Here is a 20,433-nt window from a genome sequence, read left to right as displayed (position 1 = left end):
GCTGTTTTGATTATCGTGGCCCTATAATATAGTTTAAAGTCAGGTATTGTAATGCCCCCAGCTTCATTCTTTTTCCTTAGGATTGTTTTGGCTATTCGGGGTTTTTTATAGTTCCATATAAATCTGATGATTTTTTGTTCCATTTCTTTAAAAAATCTCATAGGGATTTTGATGGGAATTGCATTAAATTTATATATTACTTTGGGTAATATGGCCATTTTAATTATATTTATTCTTCCTATCCAAGAACAAGGAATATTTTTCCATCTCATTGTGTCTTTTTCTATTTCTCTTAGCGATGTCTTGTAGTTTTCGTTATATAGGTCCTTTACATTCTTTGTTATGTTTATTCCTAGGTATTTTATTTTTTTTGTTGCAATCGTGAAGGGGATTATTTTTTTGAGTTCGTTTTCTAATATTTCATTGTTGGCATATAGAAAGGCTATGGACTTTTGTATGTTGATTTTGTATCCTGCGACCTTACTGTATTGGTTTATTGTTTCTAGTAATTTTTTTGTGGAGTCCTTTGGGTTTTCGATGTATAGGATCATATCATCAGCAAAAAGTGATACCTTTACTTCTTCTTTTCCGATATGGATGCCTTTTATTTCTTTGTCTTGTCTGATTGCTCTGGCCAGAACTTCTAGCACCACGTTAAATAAGAGTGGAGAGAGTGGACAACCCTGTCTTGTTCCTGATTTAAGGTGGAAAGTCCTCAGTTTTACGCCATTTAATATGATGTTGGCTGATGGTTTATCATATATGGCCTTTATCATGTTGAGATATTTTCCTTCTATACCCATTTTGTTGAGAGTCTTAAACATAAAATTGTGTTGTATTTTATCGAAAGCCTTTTCTGCGTCTATTGATAAGATCATGTGGTTTTTGTTCTTTGTTTTGTTGATATGGTGTATTACGTTAACCGTTTTACGTATGTTGAACCATCCTTGAGATTCTGGGATGAATCCCACTTGATCATGATGTATTATTTTTTTAATATATTGTTGTATTCGATTTGCCAGTATTTTGTTTAGTATTTTAGCATCTGTATTCATTAGAGATATTGGTCTGTAGTTTTCTTTCTTTGTGCCATCCTTGCCTGGTTTTGGTATGAGGGTTATGTTGGCCTCATAAAATGTGTTTGGAAGTATTGCTTCTTCTTCAATTTTTTGGAAGACTTTGAGTAGAATAGGAACCAAGTCTTCTTTGAATGTTTGATAGAATTCACTAGTATAACCGTCTGGGCCTGGACTTTTATTTTTGGGGAGGTTTTTAATAGTTTTTTCTATTTCCTCCCTGCTGATTGGTCTGTTTAGGTTTTCTGCTTCTTCATGACTCAGTTTAGGAAGGTTGTATTGTTCTAGGAATTTATCCATTTCTCCTAGATTGTTGTATTTGGTGGCATATAGTTTTTCATAGTATTCTACAATAATTCTTTGTATATCTATGATGTCTGTGGTGATTTCTCCTCTTTCATTTTGGATTTTATTTATTTGAGTCCTGTGTCTTTTTTCCTTGGTGAGTCTTGCCAAGGGTTTGTCGATTTTGTTGATCTTTTCAAAGAACCAGCTCCTTGTTTTATTGATTTTTTCTATAGTCTTTCTGTTCTCTATTTCATTTATTTCTGCTCTGATTTTTATTATCTCCTTTCTTCGACTGGTTTTGGGTTGTCTTTGTTCTTCTTTTTCTAGCTCCTTAAGGTGTGAAGTTAAGTGGTTTACTTCGGCTCTCTCTTGTTTGTTCATATAGGCCTGAAGTGATATGAACTTTCCTCTTATTACTCCTTTTGCTACATCCCAGAGATTCTGATATGTCGTATTTTCATTTTCATTTGTCTGTATATATCTTTTGATCTCTGCACTTATTTCTTCTTTGACCCATTCATTTTTTAGAAGTATGTTGTTTAGTTTCCATAATTTTGTGGGTTTTTCCTCCTCTTTTTTACAGTTGAATTCTAGTTTCAAGGCTTTATGATCAGAAAATATGCTTGGTACAATTTCAATTTTTCTAAATTTGCTGATATTGTCTTTGTGGCCCAACATATGGTCAATTCTTGAGAATGTTCCATGTACACTAGAGAAAAATGTATACTCTGTTGCTTTGGGATGAAGTGTCCTGTAGATGTCTATCATATCCAGGTGTTGTAGTATTTCGTTTAAGGCCACTATATCTTTATTGATTCTCTGTTTGGATGACCGATCTAGAGCCGTCAGCGGTGTATTGAGGTCTCCAAGTATGATTGTATTTTTGTCAGTTTTTGTTTTAAGGTCAATAAGTAGCTGTCTTATATATTTTGGTGCTCCTTGGTTTGGTGCATATATATTAAGGATTGTTATGTCTTCTTGATTCAGTGTCCCCTTAATCATTATGAAATGACCATTTTTGTCTCTGAGTACTTTTTTTGTCTTATAGTCAGCATTATCAGATATGAGTATTGCTACACCTGCTTTTTTTTGGGTGTTGTTTGCTTGGAGTATTGTTTTCCAGCCTTTCACTTTGAATTTGTTTTTATCCTTGTTGCTTAGATGAGTTTCTTGTAGGCAGCATACAGTTGGATTTTCTTTTTTAATCCATTCTGCTACTCTGTGTCTTTTTATTGGTAAGTTTAATTCATTTACATTTAGTGTAATTATTGACACTTGTGGGTTCCCTGTTGCCATTTTATAAATTGCTTTCTGTTAGTTTTGTATCTTGTTTGATTCTTCTCTTTTGTTTTTCTATCATTTGTTTTTGTTTGTTTGTATTCCATACTTCTTTCTTCTGTTGCTACCTTTTTTAAGTCAAGTGTTTTTGTGGTGGTTTTTTCAAGGGTGGTTACCATTAAGTAATGAAAAGGGTACCTACCATATTCATTGTAGTACCCTTTCTTATGAGTATTTCTGCGCTTCATCGTCCTTTGCTACTGTTAATCTTCATCCTTTCTCCCCCTTTTTTTTCTTTTGTTGTCACAGTTTAAGTTTGGTTTTATTGTTTTCTTGGTGGAGCTGTTACTTGTGGTTTTGTTTTCTTTTGTTCTTTGAATCTGGTTGGAAAACCCCCTTTAGTATTTCCTGGAGTGGGGGCTTTCTGATGATAAATTCTCTCATCTTTTCTGTATTTGTGAATATTTTTATATCTCCTTCGTACTTGAAGGATAGCTTTGATGGGTATAGTATTCTTGGCTGAAAGTTTCTCTCTTTCAGGGCTTTGAATATTGGGGTCCACTCTCTTCTATCTTGTAGAGTTTCTGCTGAGAAGTCTGATGATAATCTAATAGGTCTTCCTTTATATGTTGTATTCTTCTTTTCCCTGGCTGCCTTGAGAATTTTTTCTTTGTCATTGTTTTGTGTCATCTTCATTATGATGTGCCTTGGAGTGGGTTTGTTGGGGTTAAGAAAACTCGGTGTTCTGTTTGCTTCTTGAATTTGAGGCTTTAGTTCTTTCCACAGGCTTGGGAAGTTCTCATCTATTATTTGTTTGAGTATATTCTCCATTCCATTTTCTTTCTCTTCTCCCTCTGATATACCTATTATTCTTATGTTATTCTTTCTGATGGAGTCAGACAATTCCTGTAGGGCTTTCTCGTTTTTTATTATTTTTGAGTCTCTTTCTTCTTCTCTCTGTTGTGCCTCAAGTTGCTTGTCTTCTATTTCACTAATCCTATCTTCTATCTGGGCTGTTCTATTAGCTAAGCTTGTTATCTCGTTTTTCAGTTCGTGAATTGAGTTTTTCATTTCTGTTTGATTTGTTTTTATAGTTTCAATTTCCTTGGTAATATATTCTTTGTGATCGTTGAGTTGTTTTCTGATTTCCCTAAATTGCCTTTCTGTGTTTTCTTGTATATCTCTGAGTATTTTTAAGATTTCTATTTTAAATTCTCTGTCATTTGGCTCCAAGGCTTCCAGTATGTTAAATCTTTTCTCCATAGATCTTTCCACATCTATTTGTGTTACCTCTCTATCTTTTGTATCCATAATATTCGATTTCCTTTTTCTTATTGGCATCTGAAGGTGGTCTTGTTGATATTGTTAATTAGAATTAATAAAGAATAAAAAGGGGGGAAAAAAAAAAGAAAAACACTCCACACTCAAAAAAAGTAATGATTTATTATTTTCCCCTTTTTCCTTTCTTCTCCTCCCCTCCTCTCACCTCTTTAGGTAAATATTGTGATGACCTGTGAATTATATTATGCTAAATGGAACAAAAACTGCCTATAACAGAGGGCCTGATTTGGGGTGAAGAGTTCAAGGGGCAAAAAAGGGAGTAGGGACCTACTAAATGCAAAAAAAAAAAAAAAAAAAAAAAAAAAAGGAGGATATCTTAGACAAGCATAAAATGATTTGCTTGTAAGTGATGGTCGACTAAGAGATATAGTGAGAGGGATAAGAGGGAAACTGAAAAAAAAGGAGAGAAAAAATAATATTTAAAGAAGAAAAAAATAAAAATAATAAGTAAAAATCTGTTGTATTAAGTGGAGTGAAGACTAAATACAATGGAGACTTTGGGTTGGGAGGAATGCTAGTGAGTTAAAAAGCAATGTAAAAAGTACCCAAAATGCCACAAAAACAAACAAACAATGGAAAACCAAAAACAAAAGCAGAAAATGAAAAAAAAAAAAAAAAGAACAAACAACAAAAACAAAAAAAAACTTGAGTCCCAAATTAAATAATTTGTTCGTGATTGAGGATTAAATGAGAGGAAAAGTAAAAGGAGAAAAGAAGGAACGAATAGAAAGGAAAAAATAAGAAAAAGAGAGAAACGAAGGAAGAAAAAAAGGAAAGGGGAAAAAAACAAAAAAGAACAAAAAGAAATCAAAAGGGGAGAGAGTGAGAGTTAAGGGTTTTGGAGTGTAACCCTAAGGGAGAGTAAGGATGAAGAAAAGAAATAAAATGTAACACTCATGGGTAGTGTAGTTCAAGAAAAGGGTAGCATAAGATGGGCAGAGAATAAAAGGACCGAGATGGAGGAAATACAAATAAAGGCAATAAGAAAGAAGAGAGAAACAACAACAACAAAGAATTAGTGGAACAAGTTATAAAGTCTGTGGATTTTTCTTGATATTGAGAGGTTAACTTCTTCCTTTTTCTTTTCTCTCCCTCTTCCTGGTCGGTGACTCTGTACCCCAGGTTCTGCCCCTGTGTCACGCTTAATAGGGATTTGCAGTTGATGGGATTCTATGGCAATGTCATATAATTGGCTTTAGTCTCGCTGGTAGTCAAGGCTTGTTGGCGTTTGTAGAGTCCAACAATGAGAGAGAGTTTGCTTTCCTGGAGTTTCTCTCCTAGTCTCCCCTTTCTGAAATAGCAGCCTGGTGATCCAGCTATGAGGCTGCCACTGCTATCTGTCTGGGGAGTAAGAGGCTCAAAGAGCTGGGAAATCCCCACTCTATCCTCACTCAGCCGAAGGCTCTGGGTAAGGCTCTGGCAGTCAGAGCCTCCAGCGTAATCAGGTGGGGCTGGGAGTCAATTGTTGTCAAGGTGACTGTTCAGCGCCTACCATTCAGTTGGACCACTCAACCCAGGCTTTCCACACTTTGTAGCCTGTTTTGGCTGGAAAGAAGATGCACTATTCGCTGCTTGCTATATAGATCTTAATATCTGCCAAGTCCCTCTTGTTAGGTATATCCCTGAATATGGAGGCTCTGTCAATCAGATATTGCCCCCGCCCCTTTAGCGAAAGGCACTGAAAAATATTATGCCTCTTGTCTTGGATCACTGAACTGGGAGAGATCTTATCAATTAGAGCCCCGTGGGTGCGTAGATTTCGTGGGTTAAGCTAATTTCAGTGATTGGATCCGCAGCTGTGCTCCAGAGAGTATTTAAGGCTGCCTACGCGCCCCTCGCCCAACGCTTGATTGTTAGCTCGAATGGCTGGGTGAGGTGCCCCGTCCACGGAGAGAATCTCCTGACTAGGAAAGACAGGTTTGGCGCCCCTCCCAGACTATGGCACGGGGCCCGCGGCTTCTCAGAGCATGCCGGTGGTTGCCGGCACTCCCCGGGACGCGGCTCGGGGCGCGCGGGGCTTCTCAGAGCACGCCGGTGGTTGCCGGCACGGACGTGGCGGCTTGGGGCGTGCGCGCGCGCTCGGCTTCTCAGAGCACGCCGGTGGTTGCCGGCATGGACGTGGGGGCTCAGGGCGCGCGGCTTCTCAGAGTACGCCGGTGGTTGCCGGCACTCCCCGGGACGCGGCGGCTCAGGGCGCGCGGCTTCTCAGAGCACGCCGGTGGTTGCCGGCACTCCCTGGGACTCGGTGGCTGGGGGCGCGCGCGGCTTCTCAGAACGCGGTTGGGGGGGGCGCGTGGCCTCTCAGAGCACGCCGGCGGTTGTGGGCACTCCCCGGGACGCGGCAAGTGGGGGGAGCGTGCGGCTTCTCAGAGCACGCTGGTGGTTGCCAGCACTCCCCGGGACGCGGCGCGGGCAGCTGCACGCGTGGGTTGACTCACCACAGGCGTATTCCCTCCTCAGCAACAGTCCTTTTGCTTTCAGTGTGTGTGTGGAACTCTAGGATGCTCCGAAGATAAATTTTTCTGTTTCTAGTTGACAAATTTGTTGAGATTTTGGGGAGATCTGTCGGACGCGCTGCTCACGGCGCCATCTTCGTGACGTCACTCCCAGATCTCCTACTTTTTATTCTTGATTTGCTCTTTCATTTCCATGTACTGTATCCTCTGATAACCTCCTTAAAGAAGTGTGATGGAAGGTAACTTTTTTTTAAAGATTTTATTTATTGATTTTATAAAGAGAGGAGAGCTGGGTTTGGTGCAAGAAGTATCAACTCATAGTTGCTTCACTTTTGTTGTTCATTGATTGCTTGTTGTTGTATGTACCTTGACCAGGCAAGCCCAGGATTTCAAACTGGCAACCTCAGCATTCCGGGTCAATATTCTATCTACTGCACCACCACAGGCTAGATAGAAGGTAATTTTTTGTGGTCTTATATGTGCTATAAATATCATTATTCTATTCTTATATTTGATTGAGAGTATGGCTGGAAATAAAAATCTAGGAGGACAAGTATTTTCATGAGAATTTTGAGGCATTGTTTCTTTGTCTTCTAGATTTCACTTGTGCTTTTAAGAACTTCCAAACCGTTCTATTCCATGTTTTTGTATACAGTGTGTCCGTAAAGTCATGGTGCACTTTTGACCTGTCACAGGAAAGCAACAAAAGACGATACAAATGTGAAATCTGCACCAAATAAAAGGAAAACTCTCCCAGTTTCATACCTATTCAGTGCAGTTCGATGTGGGCTCAGGCACACATTTTTTAGGACTCCTTAGGTAGCTATACCATATAGCCTCTACAGACTCATCACTGACTGATAGCCTACCAGAACGGGGTTTCTCCACCAAACTGCCAGTTTCCTTCAACTGCTTATCCCACCAAGTAATGTTATTCCTATGTGGTGGCGCTTCGTTATAAACACTCTGATATTCACGTTGCACTTTGGTCACAGATTCGAATTTAGCGAGCCACAGAACACACTGAACTTTGCTCTGTACTGTCCACATCTCGACTGGCATGGCCGTGGGCTGCTCCGCTGTATACACGTTGTTACGTTATCATCTGCACATGCGCACATGCTGCCACATCATCCTACAGAAACTGGGAGGGTTTTCCTTTTACTTGGTGCAGATTTCACATTTCTATCATCTTTTGTTGCTTTCCTGTGACCAGTCAAAAGTGTACCATGACTTTACAGACACACTGTATTATCTACATTTTCCTGTCTGGAAGCTTTTTCCTCTGAAATTTTTTAATGTTGTACATTGATGAAGGTCTATTTTCACTCATTATTTATGCTTGTCACTCTGTGGCCCATTTGAATCTGGTAACTTGGATATTCCTTTAGTTTGGGGATTTTTTTTTTTAGGTGAGAGGAGGGGAGATAGTAAGGCAGACTCTCCTGCATGCACCCCAACCACCCAGCAACCCCATCTGGGGCAAATGCTTGAATACCAAGCTATTTTTAGCACTTGGGGCTGATGCGCTCCAACCGAGCTATCCTCTGTGCCCAGGGCCACGCTGGAACCAATAAGCTACTGGCTGCAAGAATGGTAGAGGGAGAGAAGAGAGAGAAGGAGGAGGGAGAAGCAGATGGTCACTTCCCTTGTGGACCCTGACTGGGAATTGAACCCAGGATTCCCATTCTATCCACTGAGCCACAGGCCAGAACTGAGAAATTTTCTTGAATTATTTCCTTGATGAAAATTATGTTCCCTCAAATTCCTCTCTTTTTTTAAATTTTGGTCTCCTAATATTTAGATAGTGGACCACCTGTACAAATACTCTTATTTTAAAAGATATTTTTCTCCAGTTTTCCATATTTTTGTACTTTGATTCTGCTCTTATGGATAACTTCTCAATATAATCCTGCTCTTCTATTGAGTTTTTACTTGTGCTACTATATTTCCATTTCTAAGAGCTTTTTGTTGTTCTCTGAATCTTCCTCTTTATGGCATTTTGTTCTTTATGCTTACAGAATTGTCTTTTACCTCAAAGGATATTAATTCTCTCTAGATAGATTTCTTCCCTCTATATGTCTTTGTTTGTTTTTTTTCTGTTTCTTCTCTGTTTCTTCCTCTACCCTTATCTACTTCCCCTACTTCTCTCTCCTCAGGAGTCCAAAGATGGCTGGTAGTTCTTGGTTGTCTGTTCATATTTAAGAGTGGAAAGGCTAGAAAGCTCTGAGTTTGTGGATGATTGTAATTGTGACCTTCATTGTAGAATGATCTGGTCAGGCCTTTGGGACAATTCTCAATATCTTCATTTTAATTTTTTTCCTCTTGGTCTGTTTTCTCACAATCTATGTTGGCCACCAGTGTTTTGGGAGTCACATAGAGGGCCGAGAGTCTCCACATTCAGTATGCATATTTTCACTTAATTCTCTTTCCAGTACCATAACCCTGCCTCAGCTGTGCTTTGTATCCCACTACCCAATACAAACTTCAGAGAATAAACTTCTGATTTTTTTTTTTTTTTTACAGAGACAGAGAGAGAGAGGGATAGATAGGGACAGACAAACAGACAGGAACGGAGAGGGATGAGAAGCATCAATTATCAGTTTTTCATTGTGACAACTAAGGCTTAGTTGTTCATTGATTGCTTTCTCATATGTGCCTTAACCATGGGCCTTCAGCAGACTGAGTAAACCCCTTGCTCGAGCCAGTGACCTTGGGTCCAAACTGGTGAGCCTTGCTCAAACCAGATGAGCCCGCATTAAAGCTGGTGACCTCGGGGTCTCGAACCTGGGTCCTCCGCATCCCAGTCTGATGCTCTATCCACTGCGCCACCACCTGGTCAGGCATAAACTTCTGATTTTATGTCCAGGTAGGCAAGGAGCAGCTATTCGGTATTGCAAAAGTGAGGAAGAGATTTGCAGATCCCAACTGCTTCATAATATCTCTCCGTTGGTTTTATTTTAGTTCCTTTACCCATTCTCTTTATTCTCTCTTCCAAAGTACCCGATGCTGGAAATTCCTTAGACTAATGTACATTTGGATGGTCCTTGGTTTGCGCCACTACTAATTTACCAGCTATGTTAGTTACCTCTCACTTGTCTATTTTCCCACTTTCAAAATTTCATTGCTGTTGTCGTCTCTCTTATTTTTCTACCCTTTGGGGTTTCTACTCTTTAAATAAATCTCTTTACGATCCTTCTGGTGGGGTTTGAGGAGGAAACCAAATAATGTGTGTGTCCATCTACCATCTTTACCCAGAAGTCAGTAAATATATTATTAAAAAAATAGTCAAATTAGTTCATAGGACAAGCCATGCATTTTTTCTTTAGGTATTTTGGTCTGAAGAATAAAGATAATATTACTACTTTATACAAGATTTTTGAGAATTGGTAAAGTCTTGCCTAATTTAACATGAAGAACACTTCATAATACTATAAAAATACTACAAAATTATACTTAAAAGAATTTAAGTCTAAATGGTCTGAAGAAGAGAATTTTAGCTTATAGTCTTCTGCTTGGAAATAAACACCTCAATTGGGTAATAAACACCTCAAAAGGCCACTGGATATAATCATACTATATCTTTTCATAGCTGTCAGAACATCTATAGTTTCAATTTAGGGAAAAAAATTGGCAGAAGATAGTTTGAAAGTCCACCAAGATACTTTTTTATTAATTTATAAGACACACAAAAAGATCAAATTCCTCCTCTTGGTTTTGGATGCTTCGTACCATAATTCTGACTTTGTTCAAAAGCAAGACTTTGAAATCTCAGAGTAGAAGGAGAGTAGGAAAATTTGAGTGACGTTGGTCCTAATAGGTAGAAAAACTTTCATGTGGTTCTAATCACACCTCTATTTGCTGTTTCTTTCCTTTCTTCACCAAATTTCTCGCAAGATGCTTTCCAATTATTGCGCCCCTCCTCACGTGCTCCTCAACTCAGAAAGCTGGTTTCTTCAATCATCTTCACTTTTCTAACTACTCTCTTCAAAATGAACAATGACTTTTTAATTAATTGACCTCACAGCCTTTACGCATGCTTTTATTCTTCTTGACCTATTTTTTTTTAAGATTTTATTTATTCATTATAGAGAGGGGAGAGAGAGAGAGAGAGAGAAGGGGGGAGGAGCAGAAAGCATCAACTCCCATATGTGCCTTGACCAGGCAAGCCCAGGGTTTTGAACCGGCGACCTCAGCGTTTCCAAGTTGACGCTTTATCCACTGCGCCACCACAGGTCAGGCTCTTCTTGACCTATTTTGTGATGTTGATTATATTCTCTCTTTTAAATGTTCCTTCTTATTTCTATGATGTTAAACTGTTCTCATTCTTTTTCCATCTGTCTTACCTGCCATTTGTTTCTCTCTGTCACTTTTGTTCCTCCTCCCACCCCTAATTACAGGAGAACCCTGATATCTCCAAGGTCTCTGACCATATACTCTTCAATCTCCATGTACTTTCCTTTGGAGAATCTTGCATACTTAGGGCTTCAAGCATCACCTATATGGTAGACTCCCAAATGTTAGATCTTGAGCCCTGATCATGCCCCAGAGCTCCAGCACTATATCTTCAACCGTCTGTTAGGCATTTCCACTTTGGTGACTCACTATCTTGTCAAATCTTGTATACTGACCTTTTTATTCACCACTGCCCTCTGTCTTTCACACCCAGGACATTTCCTTACCCAATATCCCTGCCTCTCGGCATCACCTTTATGCTCTCAGTGTCTGAAGTTCAGAATCCTGAAATCATTCCCCTTATTTAGTCAGGTATCAAAATTCCCCCAAGCCTTCCCTTTCTAGCCTGTTCTTTCTGCCAAAACTTGAGTCCAGGCCTTCATCCTCTCACATCTGAATTGCTGCCACAGCCTCCAGGCTCTCCCACAGCCTTCTGCTCTTATCCCATGTACCACTGCCAGTCTAATCGTCTTTAAATATAACTTTCATCATATCACTTGCCTAATTAAAGTATTTCATGACTCCTACTTCCTACTTCATCAAGTCTAAACACCTCTAACAGGCTTTCAGGCTGCTCATGATCTGGCTCCATGTTACCTATCTCATTTCCCACTATTACCCAACATGTTCCCTTTCCTTGTTAGGTCAGTTTTTTACTGTCACGAGAACAAGCCAAGTTAATTTCTGCCTCCATATCTTATCAAATATACTTTCTCTTGCCTGGAATGCCTTTCTTCTTTCCGTTGATACCAAATCATATCCATCTTGCAAGAGAGTTGTTTATGTTTGCTAGGTCTACTTCCTCACTTTCTATTCTCTTTAAGCTATTTTAATCAGGTGTTCATCCCCACTACTACACTGTCCAATACATATTTCTCATTATTTTCCTGTCAATAGTCACTTTCTCAGTCTTTTCTATCTCAGTGAATGACACTGCCAGTTACCCACTTGCTCTGACTGAACCCTCAGAGCCATTCTTAGTTCTCCCTTGTAACCCACAGCCAGTCCACCAGCAAGTCCAGTGAGCTCTCCTTTTGAACTATATTTCAGATCTCACCACTATCACTATCTCATTGCTACCACTTTAACACAAGTAAACAGTACCAATGCAATGGTCTTTCGATTTTCATTTTTTCCTCACACAGTTTATTTGACATAAAACATCAAATCATCTTTTAAAGATATGAATCTGTTCATGTCCCTTCACTTTCCATGGCCTTCAAGGCCATACCTGATCTGCTCTAGCCTAAGGCTCTGACCCTAGCTCCTGCCAATTTCTCCTCACTCCTTCATCTCCAGCTTCTCTGGCCTTTTTTCTGTTTCTAAAACCAGTCAAGCTTATTGATACCTCACTTTCACATGGACACATTTCAAAATAATCACTGGACAGGTTTGAATAGAATAAATGTTTTCAATTTCTACAATATTTGTCTGTAAAATATATATTATATTAACAAGAAAAAATAAGAAAATATACAATCTTTTTAAAATTAATATATTTTTTAAAGATATATGTACTTTATTTTTTATTTTTTTGACAGAGACAGAGAGTGAGTCAGCAAGAGGGATAGATAGGGACAGACAGACAGAAAGGGAGAGAGATGAGAAACATCAGTTTTTCGTTGTGGCACTTTAGTTTTTCATTGATTGCTTTCTCATATGTGCCTTGACCGTGGGGTTACAGCAGACTGAGTAACCCCTTGCTCAAGCTAGCGACCTTGGGTCCAAGCTGGTGAGCTTTGCTCAAACCAGATGAACCCACACACAAGCTGGCGACCTTGGAGTCTCGAACCTGAGTCCTCTGCATCCCAGTCTGATGCTCTATCCACTGCGCCTCTGCCTGGTCAGACTAAAATTAATATTTTAATATAAATTTTTAATTTGAAACACTCTCTAGACCCTGGCCAGCTGGCCCAGTGCATAGAGTGTTGGCCAGCCTATGGACATAGAAGCAACCATCTGCTTCTCTCCTCCTCCCTCTTTCTCTTCTCTTCCTCTTCACTTCTCGCAGCCAGTGGCTCAGTTGGTTCGAGCATCAGTCCTGGGGTGCTGTGGATAGCTTGTTGGTTCGAGGGTCAGCTTCAGGTGCTAAAAAAAAAAACTCCGTTGATTCAAGCTTTGGGTTGCTGGGTGGATCCCAGTCAGGGCACATGTGGGAGTCTGTCTATTTCCCCTCCTCTCACTTAAAAAGAAGAAAGAAACACTCTCTTAACTTACACAAAACCTGCAAGTACAACACAAATGATTTTGTTTTTCTGAACCAGAATACTGCAGAATGCAATTCCTAGAAGCATGGACATTCTCCTACATAATCACAATACAACCATGAAAACCAGGAAATTAATTTTGATACATTACTATCGTTTAACCTTCAAATTCAGGTTTTTCTAATTGTCCCAATAATGCCTGGTTAGAGGTGTTGCATTTAGTTGTTAAATTTATTTAGCCTCCTTTAGTTTGGAACAGTTCCTCAGTCTTTCCTTGACTTTCATGACCTTAACATGTATTTATAGAATGGGCCACTTATTTTGTAGAAGGTCCTTCAGTTTGGGTTTGTCTGATGTTTCCTTATGCATAAATTCAGAGTATGCATCTTTTTCAAGAATACCATAGAAGGTGCCAAGTACTCATACTCAATGCTTCCCGTAGAATGGCACTTGATTCTGATCTGTCCGTTACTGAGGGTGTTTATGTTGGTCACTTGATTCAGATGGTTTCTGCCAAGCTTCTCTACTGAAAACTTACTTTGTTCCCCTATGTAATAAATAAGTACTTTGTAGGGAAGTACTTTGAAACTATGTAAATTATCCCATTCTTATTAAACTTCCCATTTATTTATTATTTATATCAGTATAGACTCTGGATACCTATTTTATCCATTACTATTATTTATGTATTTATTTTTATGCTCTCACTCTCAGATTTTGCCCTTTTGAGCTGTGTTTTTGACATGTCCCACTTTCTTACATTCTAGCACAACAAGCTGTTCCAGGCTCATCTTGAGCACATTCCTGTCCCAGTTCTGGAGTCAGCTATTTCCCCTGGTTTTTTAGTGGTCCCTTTTAGTTGCCTAGATGTGGACTCTTTCAATTGAGAGAGCTAGAGAATATATCTATAACACTCAACACACACACATACATGCATACACACATACATATCTATATTTATGTCTTTACACAGAATCCATGAGTTCACACCTATATATATATTTTTTTTTTTACAGAGGCAGAGATAGACAGGGACAGACAGACAGGAACAGAGAGAGATGAGAAGCATCAATCATCAGTTTCTCGTTGCGCGTTGCAACTTCTTAGTTGTTCATTGATTGCTTTCTCACACGTGCCTTGACCGCGGGCCTTCAGCAGACCGAGTAACCCCCTGCTGGAGCCAGCGACCTTGGGTCCAAGCTGGCGAGCTCTTTGCTCAAGCCAGATGAGCCCGCGCGCGACCTCTGGGGTCTCGAACCTGGGTACTTCCGCATCCCAGTCCGATGCTCTATCCACTGCGCCACCGCCTGGTCAGGCGAGTTCACACCTATATTGACAATTCTGATTTAATACTATAGAAATTATTCTAGTTTTCTTACTGTCCATATTTGTAATTTCTCCATCAGTAAGAAACCTGGTTCCCATTCTACTTAACATATTTACTTATTTCATTGGTCTCCTTAAATGTAACCAACTCCCATCCTTGCCACTTTCCCTACCCACACATAGATATCCATCTCACCTCCTTAAGGCTCTTGACTATCCTGTCCTGGACTTCTTCTCTGACATCCTACTGTGGGTCAATACTTGTGAGGCCTTCCTTGCTTCATTTAGCCGCTGACTCCTCATGCCAGGCCTGTCCTTCGCATGGACACCCTTCTCACCCTGTCCAGGCTCTGACACCTCTCCGTGTGGATGCCTATCTTGCTCTGCCACACCTAACTGCCGATAGGACTAAAATATTCATCATGAGATGGGAAGACGAAGAAGAACTAAGGTCAATATTTTATTCAACAAAGCCTTTTAGTTAGTGTAGATTTGACTACAAGTTGAGAAGGCTAAAACATTTCTGTTCCCTTTCCCTTAAGAAAGCATGTATTATCAATATCAGTCATCTGAAATAATAGCATTGTAATCAGTGGACAAGAAGCCAAATCATATCTGAAAGAACACTAAACCTAGATCAAGGTAATAACAAAACATCCAGGTAAAAAGATTCCTCACATTTTTTCTATCTGTTTTTTAAATATTTTGGTATTTAGACACAGCCTCAGAATCACTATTGAGTGCTAATGATTATAATAAGTTTATGAACCTTCCATTTTGAAGATGGTTTCTGATGCCTGAGACCCTTGGATCAAAATTAATTTTATCTTTTAAAACTGAAAAATGAAAATATTTTGTCACAATAACATTACTGTCATTTAGTTATACCACAAGACTTTGCAAGGCAATGTCTACATTGAATTGTCCTTTGAAACTTGAGAACTAAAACCTCTGCAAGACTGACCTTGATAACCATTCCACAGATATGAAGCACTCATGAGGAATCAGGATATTGCCATCAAGGACTTTCCCAGGACAAAAATACCCAAGTTTGCCTCCAAATCCTTTAAAGATATAAGCTAACCATTCCAAGAAGTTACTGTCTCATTCCTACTCTTAGTTCAAATTTTCTTTTTCTGAGAAAGGCAAATTTGGCCTTTCTTTTAAATCAAGATATGATATGACTGGACTTCTGTTTAATTCTAAGCCAAAACATTTGCAAACTCCCACTGCATTCCTGGGAAGACCTAAATGCTATTGAAGTGCTCTCTTAGCTATGTCTCATTCCTTTATGGAGTCAAGCACTCACCATCTGTACCCTCTTGGAGACCATGAAAAGGGAACATAACCTCCATGACTGCTCCGACCAGGTAGGTCAGATTAGCTTTACAGTCCACTTAGAAGGAACCTAACAAGGCTTCTCTGTGGGTGTTTGAACACACTTTACCAAACTGCTGATGACCTCATGAGCCAAAGAAAGCAGGTCTCACATTGTGAACTAAGCCTAAATATTAATACTACTTTATATTTATGTAGTGTCTTTTTTCCAAGCTCCAACCTCTTTACAGACATTATGTCATTAATCCTCAAAGCATTGCTGTTTGGTACATGGCAAATATTCTCCCCCTCCCATTTTTTTTTTTACTGTGATGGAAACTTGCAAGTCAGTGATGGAACCCAGCCCCCTAGTTCTCAGTCTTTGCGCTAAACCATGAAAAAAGCCAGATGAATAATTTTTTTCAAGCTTATTCATTGCTTCTTGGGTGGGATTTGAGAGGATGTATGCATTTGAGAGGACATATCTATGAATTCGTATGTATTTCAATTTTCAGTGTCTCTAGGTTCCATGCTCTTTTGTTAAATGCTTAAAAGTTAAGCATTTCCAAACATATGCAGTTCATTGCCCATTGTTGCATTTATAGGAACCCTAGAAGTTTGTAGCTGAAGTTTGAAGTGAAAGATATATTCACTGATAAGTGAATATGTAATCTCACTTATCACTCAAAGATTCCTTGTACTTCTCATACCTCAAGAGAAGTTAGATTTTTAAAGAATTTTTATTGATTTTAGTGAGAGAGGAAGGGGAGAGAGAGGGAGAGAAAAAGTAGGAGAGAGAGAGGAACATAGAGTTGTTCCTGTAAGTACCCAGGGATCAAACCAGCAACCCTTGCACTTTAGGACGATGCTCTAACCAACTGAGCTATCAGGCAGGGCTGGATTTTTTTTAATCCCCATGCCAGCTCAGGGCACATTTCATTTAGAGTAATCACATATTCAGTTTATATTGAGTGATTAACATGTACCATATATTGTGCCAAACATTTTCAAATACATGATCTTATTTTACATATGTAATATTCCATGAGAACCATTTAGATTAAGTCTCCTGTGTGGAAACACTCTCTGAGAGGAGGGCAAGGAAAAAAAAAGGGCACTAATAGAAATATAGCCTCAGCTGCTATAATCCAAAAAAAAAAAAAAAAAGCTCAATTAACTTTAATTCCCTTAGTGGAAATCCCCAGTGTAAATATTTCCACAAAAAGGGAAAATGTGGGTAAATTCAAAAAACCACCAGGAATTAGCTCAATACCCACACACACACAAAACTTAAAAGATTCATTCCTGCAGACTTAACAATTAATGCAAAGCAGAGAAGAGAACAAAACACAGCTGTATCTTATGATGACAAGTATTTGATTTGACTTGGTTAGACGCTTCCTAATCAGGAATATTAGAACCAGGAATTACAAACTACAATGGCATGATTTTAAACACTCACAAAAATCAGTTTCAAGTCTCATTTTTAAATTGTTTTATATGACCAACTAACTGTCTTGCTGTTGTCCAAATTGGGGGATGTCTGTACATTGCTGAATTAAATAATGGCAGTGAAAAGAGATAGTGAATGAGGAAATCAGAAAAACTCTTCTATAATGAGGAGAAACTTTCAACTTTTAATCATTAAATTCTGAAAGCCTCAGAGTAAAACGTGCCAGATGCCCTGCAACAATAATTCTAGTCTACTCTGCTTTCTGGCCTAGTCTGATTTGAAATGGCCCTACATTTCTAAATAAATACTGTTTAATTTGAAACTGAGCAGCCCTACCCCATCATGGAAAATCTTTATAGGTTGGAAAATATGTACAGTATGTCATACTTTAGGTATATAATCTAGTCATATTCTGTAGCATAGCTACACTGCAGTTTATATTCAACAACCTTGGGTTTTTAAGAAAATATATTCATAACATTCTGTTTGTTTTTCCTTGTCATAGGATATATTAGCCAAAAGGAATACCCTGTATCCCAAATAAAAGTTTAATGATGGGGAAATTTAGAAAGTGGTTGTCAAAAAAACTGATGTTTGCCCTAATGATGGTTGCCATTGATTGTGGACTGCACAACTCCAGTAATAGCTAAAACAGACAACAATCTGAGTGGCGCCCCCTGAAGGTGAGCAATGCCTGGCAGCCCTGACTTTAGGAAAGCTTTTGAAAATGCTCGTTTTTTCTCTGATTCACAACTAAAGATCTGTTGTGACCTGCAGTAGGACATTTATTATTATTCCTTATGTTTTCTGTGTGTACAAAGTTCTTAGTTTTTTCTCTCCATACTCGTTCCAAAAGACTTCTCTACTGACTGAGCTTCAGCACACTGGTCTGGCATTCTTCCAGCTCTAGGTTTTCATGAGTCAGGGAAAACGTGTGTGGTTTAAGAAGCTCATCAGACGTGCTCAACCAGCCCTGGGCTTATTTACGAGGTCCCTCCCCCCATTCTCCTTCCTCTACATTTCTACCACATACTGCTTGTATCTTTATTTAGCTCTTACTTCATCCTACTTGTGCTAAGTGTTGGTTCGACTTTGTTGTTTACACACCTGTGTTCCTTACTACCTTGAAACACTCTGCTGCCCATCCCTACTGTGCCATCCTGTTGCACCCATCACCACCACAGCTCTTAGCATGGTACCTTGAATCTCTGCTTTCCTGACCCTTGTCTTTTACCCTCCCATTCTTTGATTTTCTTTTTTTTCCTTTAGTCCTGAGGAAAACATGATCTCTAGATGGGGAAAATAACTGGAGGCAATGGAAAGAAAGCCCACATCCATAAAATATAAGATCAAGAGTAACCCTGCAGATTGGAGTGTTACTTGGTCTCAAGGCTTTACCTCCTCATTTACTCTTACTGTGGCCAGGTCTGTTTCAGCTTTAGTAAAACAATTTGAAGACAATGATACTGTCAATTTTATAGCAGTTTAAGTTTTTAGTGAAACAGATGATTTCAAAATGAAAACAGAACACAGTTTCTAAGAGGATGTACAAATAACTGGTAACAGTGGTTGTTTTCTAGGGGGGGAATTGAATAGCTCCAGGTTGGCAAGGAATGTCTCACTGTATCTTTATTTTACCTTTTGAATTTTATACTATGTGATCATATTAATAATTGAAGTAAATAAAAAGTGGAAGTAGGCAATTAAATAACTAGACATCAACTTAAATTAATGCCATAGAAAATTCTGTTAATTATAGGAAATGATTCAAATATGTTAAAAATAAAAGATCAGAAAGAGAGATATGATTACTTCATTCTGTTTTAGAAACTGAAAATGTTTCATTGTTTGCGGGAAAAGCAAAATAAAAAGTAAGTTTAAGTGTTTGCTCCTCATATAAAACTTATCCTTACTCTAAACACCCAATTACTTCTCTTTAGGTTTTTTTTTTCTCTTTTGTCTTATTTTCTTCTATTGAACTTAGGGACAATTTAAAGTGAAAAATTTGACCCTTTTTTTTTTTTTTTAAGTCAAAGGAGGGGAGATAGTGAGACAGACTGCCTCAGGTGCCCAGACTGAGATTCACCCAGTAACCCCTGTCTGGAGCGGATGCTTGAATCAAAAGAGCAATTTTTCTTTTAGCACCTGAGGCTGATGCTCAAACCAATGAGCTATCCTCGGTGCCCGGGCCGATGCTGGAACCAATTGAGTCACTGGCTGCGGGAGGAGAAGTGGGAGAGAAGAAGGGCAGGGAGAGGAGCAGGTTGTTTCACCTGTGTGCCCTGACCGGGAATTGAACCCAGGATGTCCATACATCAGGCTGACACTCTGACTTCTTAGTGAATATATCTTTGCCATTCTGCTTCTACTTTGTATGGAAGAACTATTGATACTTAGAGGATGCCAGAGTTCCTAAGTATCATCTCCTTTGCCCTCTTCCTGACATTTGGATATCAGACTTCACAGCAGAGTGGTCTTTTGCTATATATTTATGGGACCTATCTCTATAATCATTTCTATACTCACAGTTATGCTATGATCCTTTTGACACCTGCTAAAGTACTTTATAGAGACTCAGATTCAAGCAAATGACCTACATAGCAAGTCTATGAGAAGCAGGGTATCACATTTCCAATTCTGTATCTATGATCTGTTCATCTCTTTTTTGAAGAATCAGCAAATCTATGTCAAGTTTAGTACATCTAATAACATCATCATGTCATTGCCTGTAGGTTTCCTCCTACAGGCCACAAACCAAGAAAAAACGTTTTCATTTATAATTACTTCAAGTATGTGCTTGAGTGTGATTTTATATGTCTACTTTAGCTACCACAGAATTGATAGTTAATTACTCAGACAATTGAAACTAGGGAAGTAACTGACATTTGTCTATTGAAAGTATCTAATTGCCTGACCTATGGTGGTGCATTGGATAAAGAAAGTGTCAACCTGGAATGCTGAAGTCTCTGATTCGAAACCCTGGTCTTGCCTAGTCATGACACATATGAGAAGCAACTACTATGAGTTGATGCTTCCTGCTCCTCTCCCCCCCTTTTCTTTCTCTCCTCTCTCTCTAAAGTCAATTTTAAAAAAAGGAATTCACTATGAAAAGTACCTAATCATATTTTTGAATATTTTATAATTGTGAAAGGTAAGCCAAATAAATGTTAAGGTATTTTTTATGTTATTTCATTACCTTTTCAGTTTACAAATAAAAAATAGTTTCATAATAAAGC

At 38.8% G+C, this 20,433-nt stretch overlaps 1 protein-coding gene across 4 annotated transcripts in view; it reads left to right on the top strand.

Moving 5' to 3' along the window:
- HORMAD2 (HORMA domain containing 2) overlaps positions 1-20,433 on the top strand; it is a 95,240-nt gene that overhangs the window by 59,114 nt on the left and 15,693 nt on the right. Inside the window, exon 11 of one of the 4 annotated variants that reach the window (XM_066255034.1) lies at positions 6,815-6,896. The exons of the other annotated variants lie outside the window; for them this stretch is intronic. Coding sequence (XP_066111131.1) covers positions 6,815-6,889 — 75 coding nt within the window. The 3' untranslated portion in view covers positions 6,890-6,896. The remainder of the gene's footprint in view (positions 1-6,814; positions 6,897-20,433) is intronic. 4 annotated transcript variants of the gene reach the window in all.

This window comes from Saccopteryx bilineata, chromosome 2, assembly GCF_036850765.1.
Source record: "Saccopteryx bilineata isolate mSacBil1 chromosome 2, mSacBil1_pri_phased_curated, whole genome shotgun sequence".
NCBI classification, from domain to species: Eukaryota; Metazoa; Chordata; class Mammalia; order Chiroptera; family Emballonuridae; genus Saccopteryx; species Saccopteryx bilineata.
The sequence above is the reverse complement of the archived record's forward strand: the minus strand, read 5'-3'. Positions and strand labels throughout refer to the sequence as shown.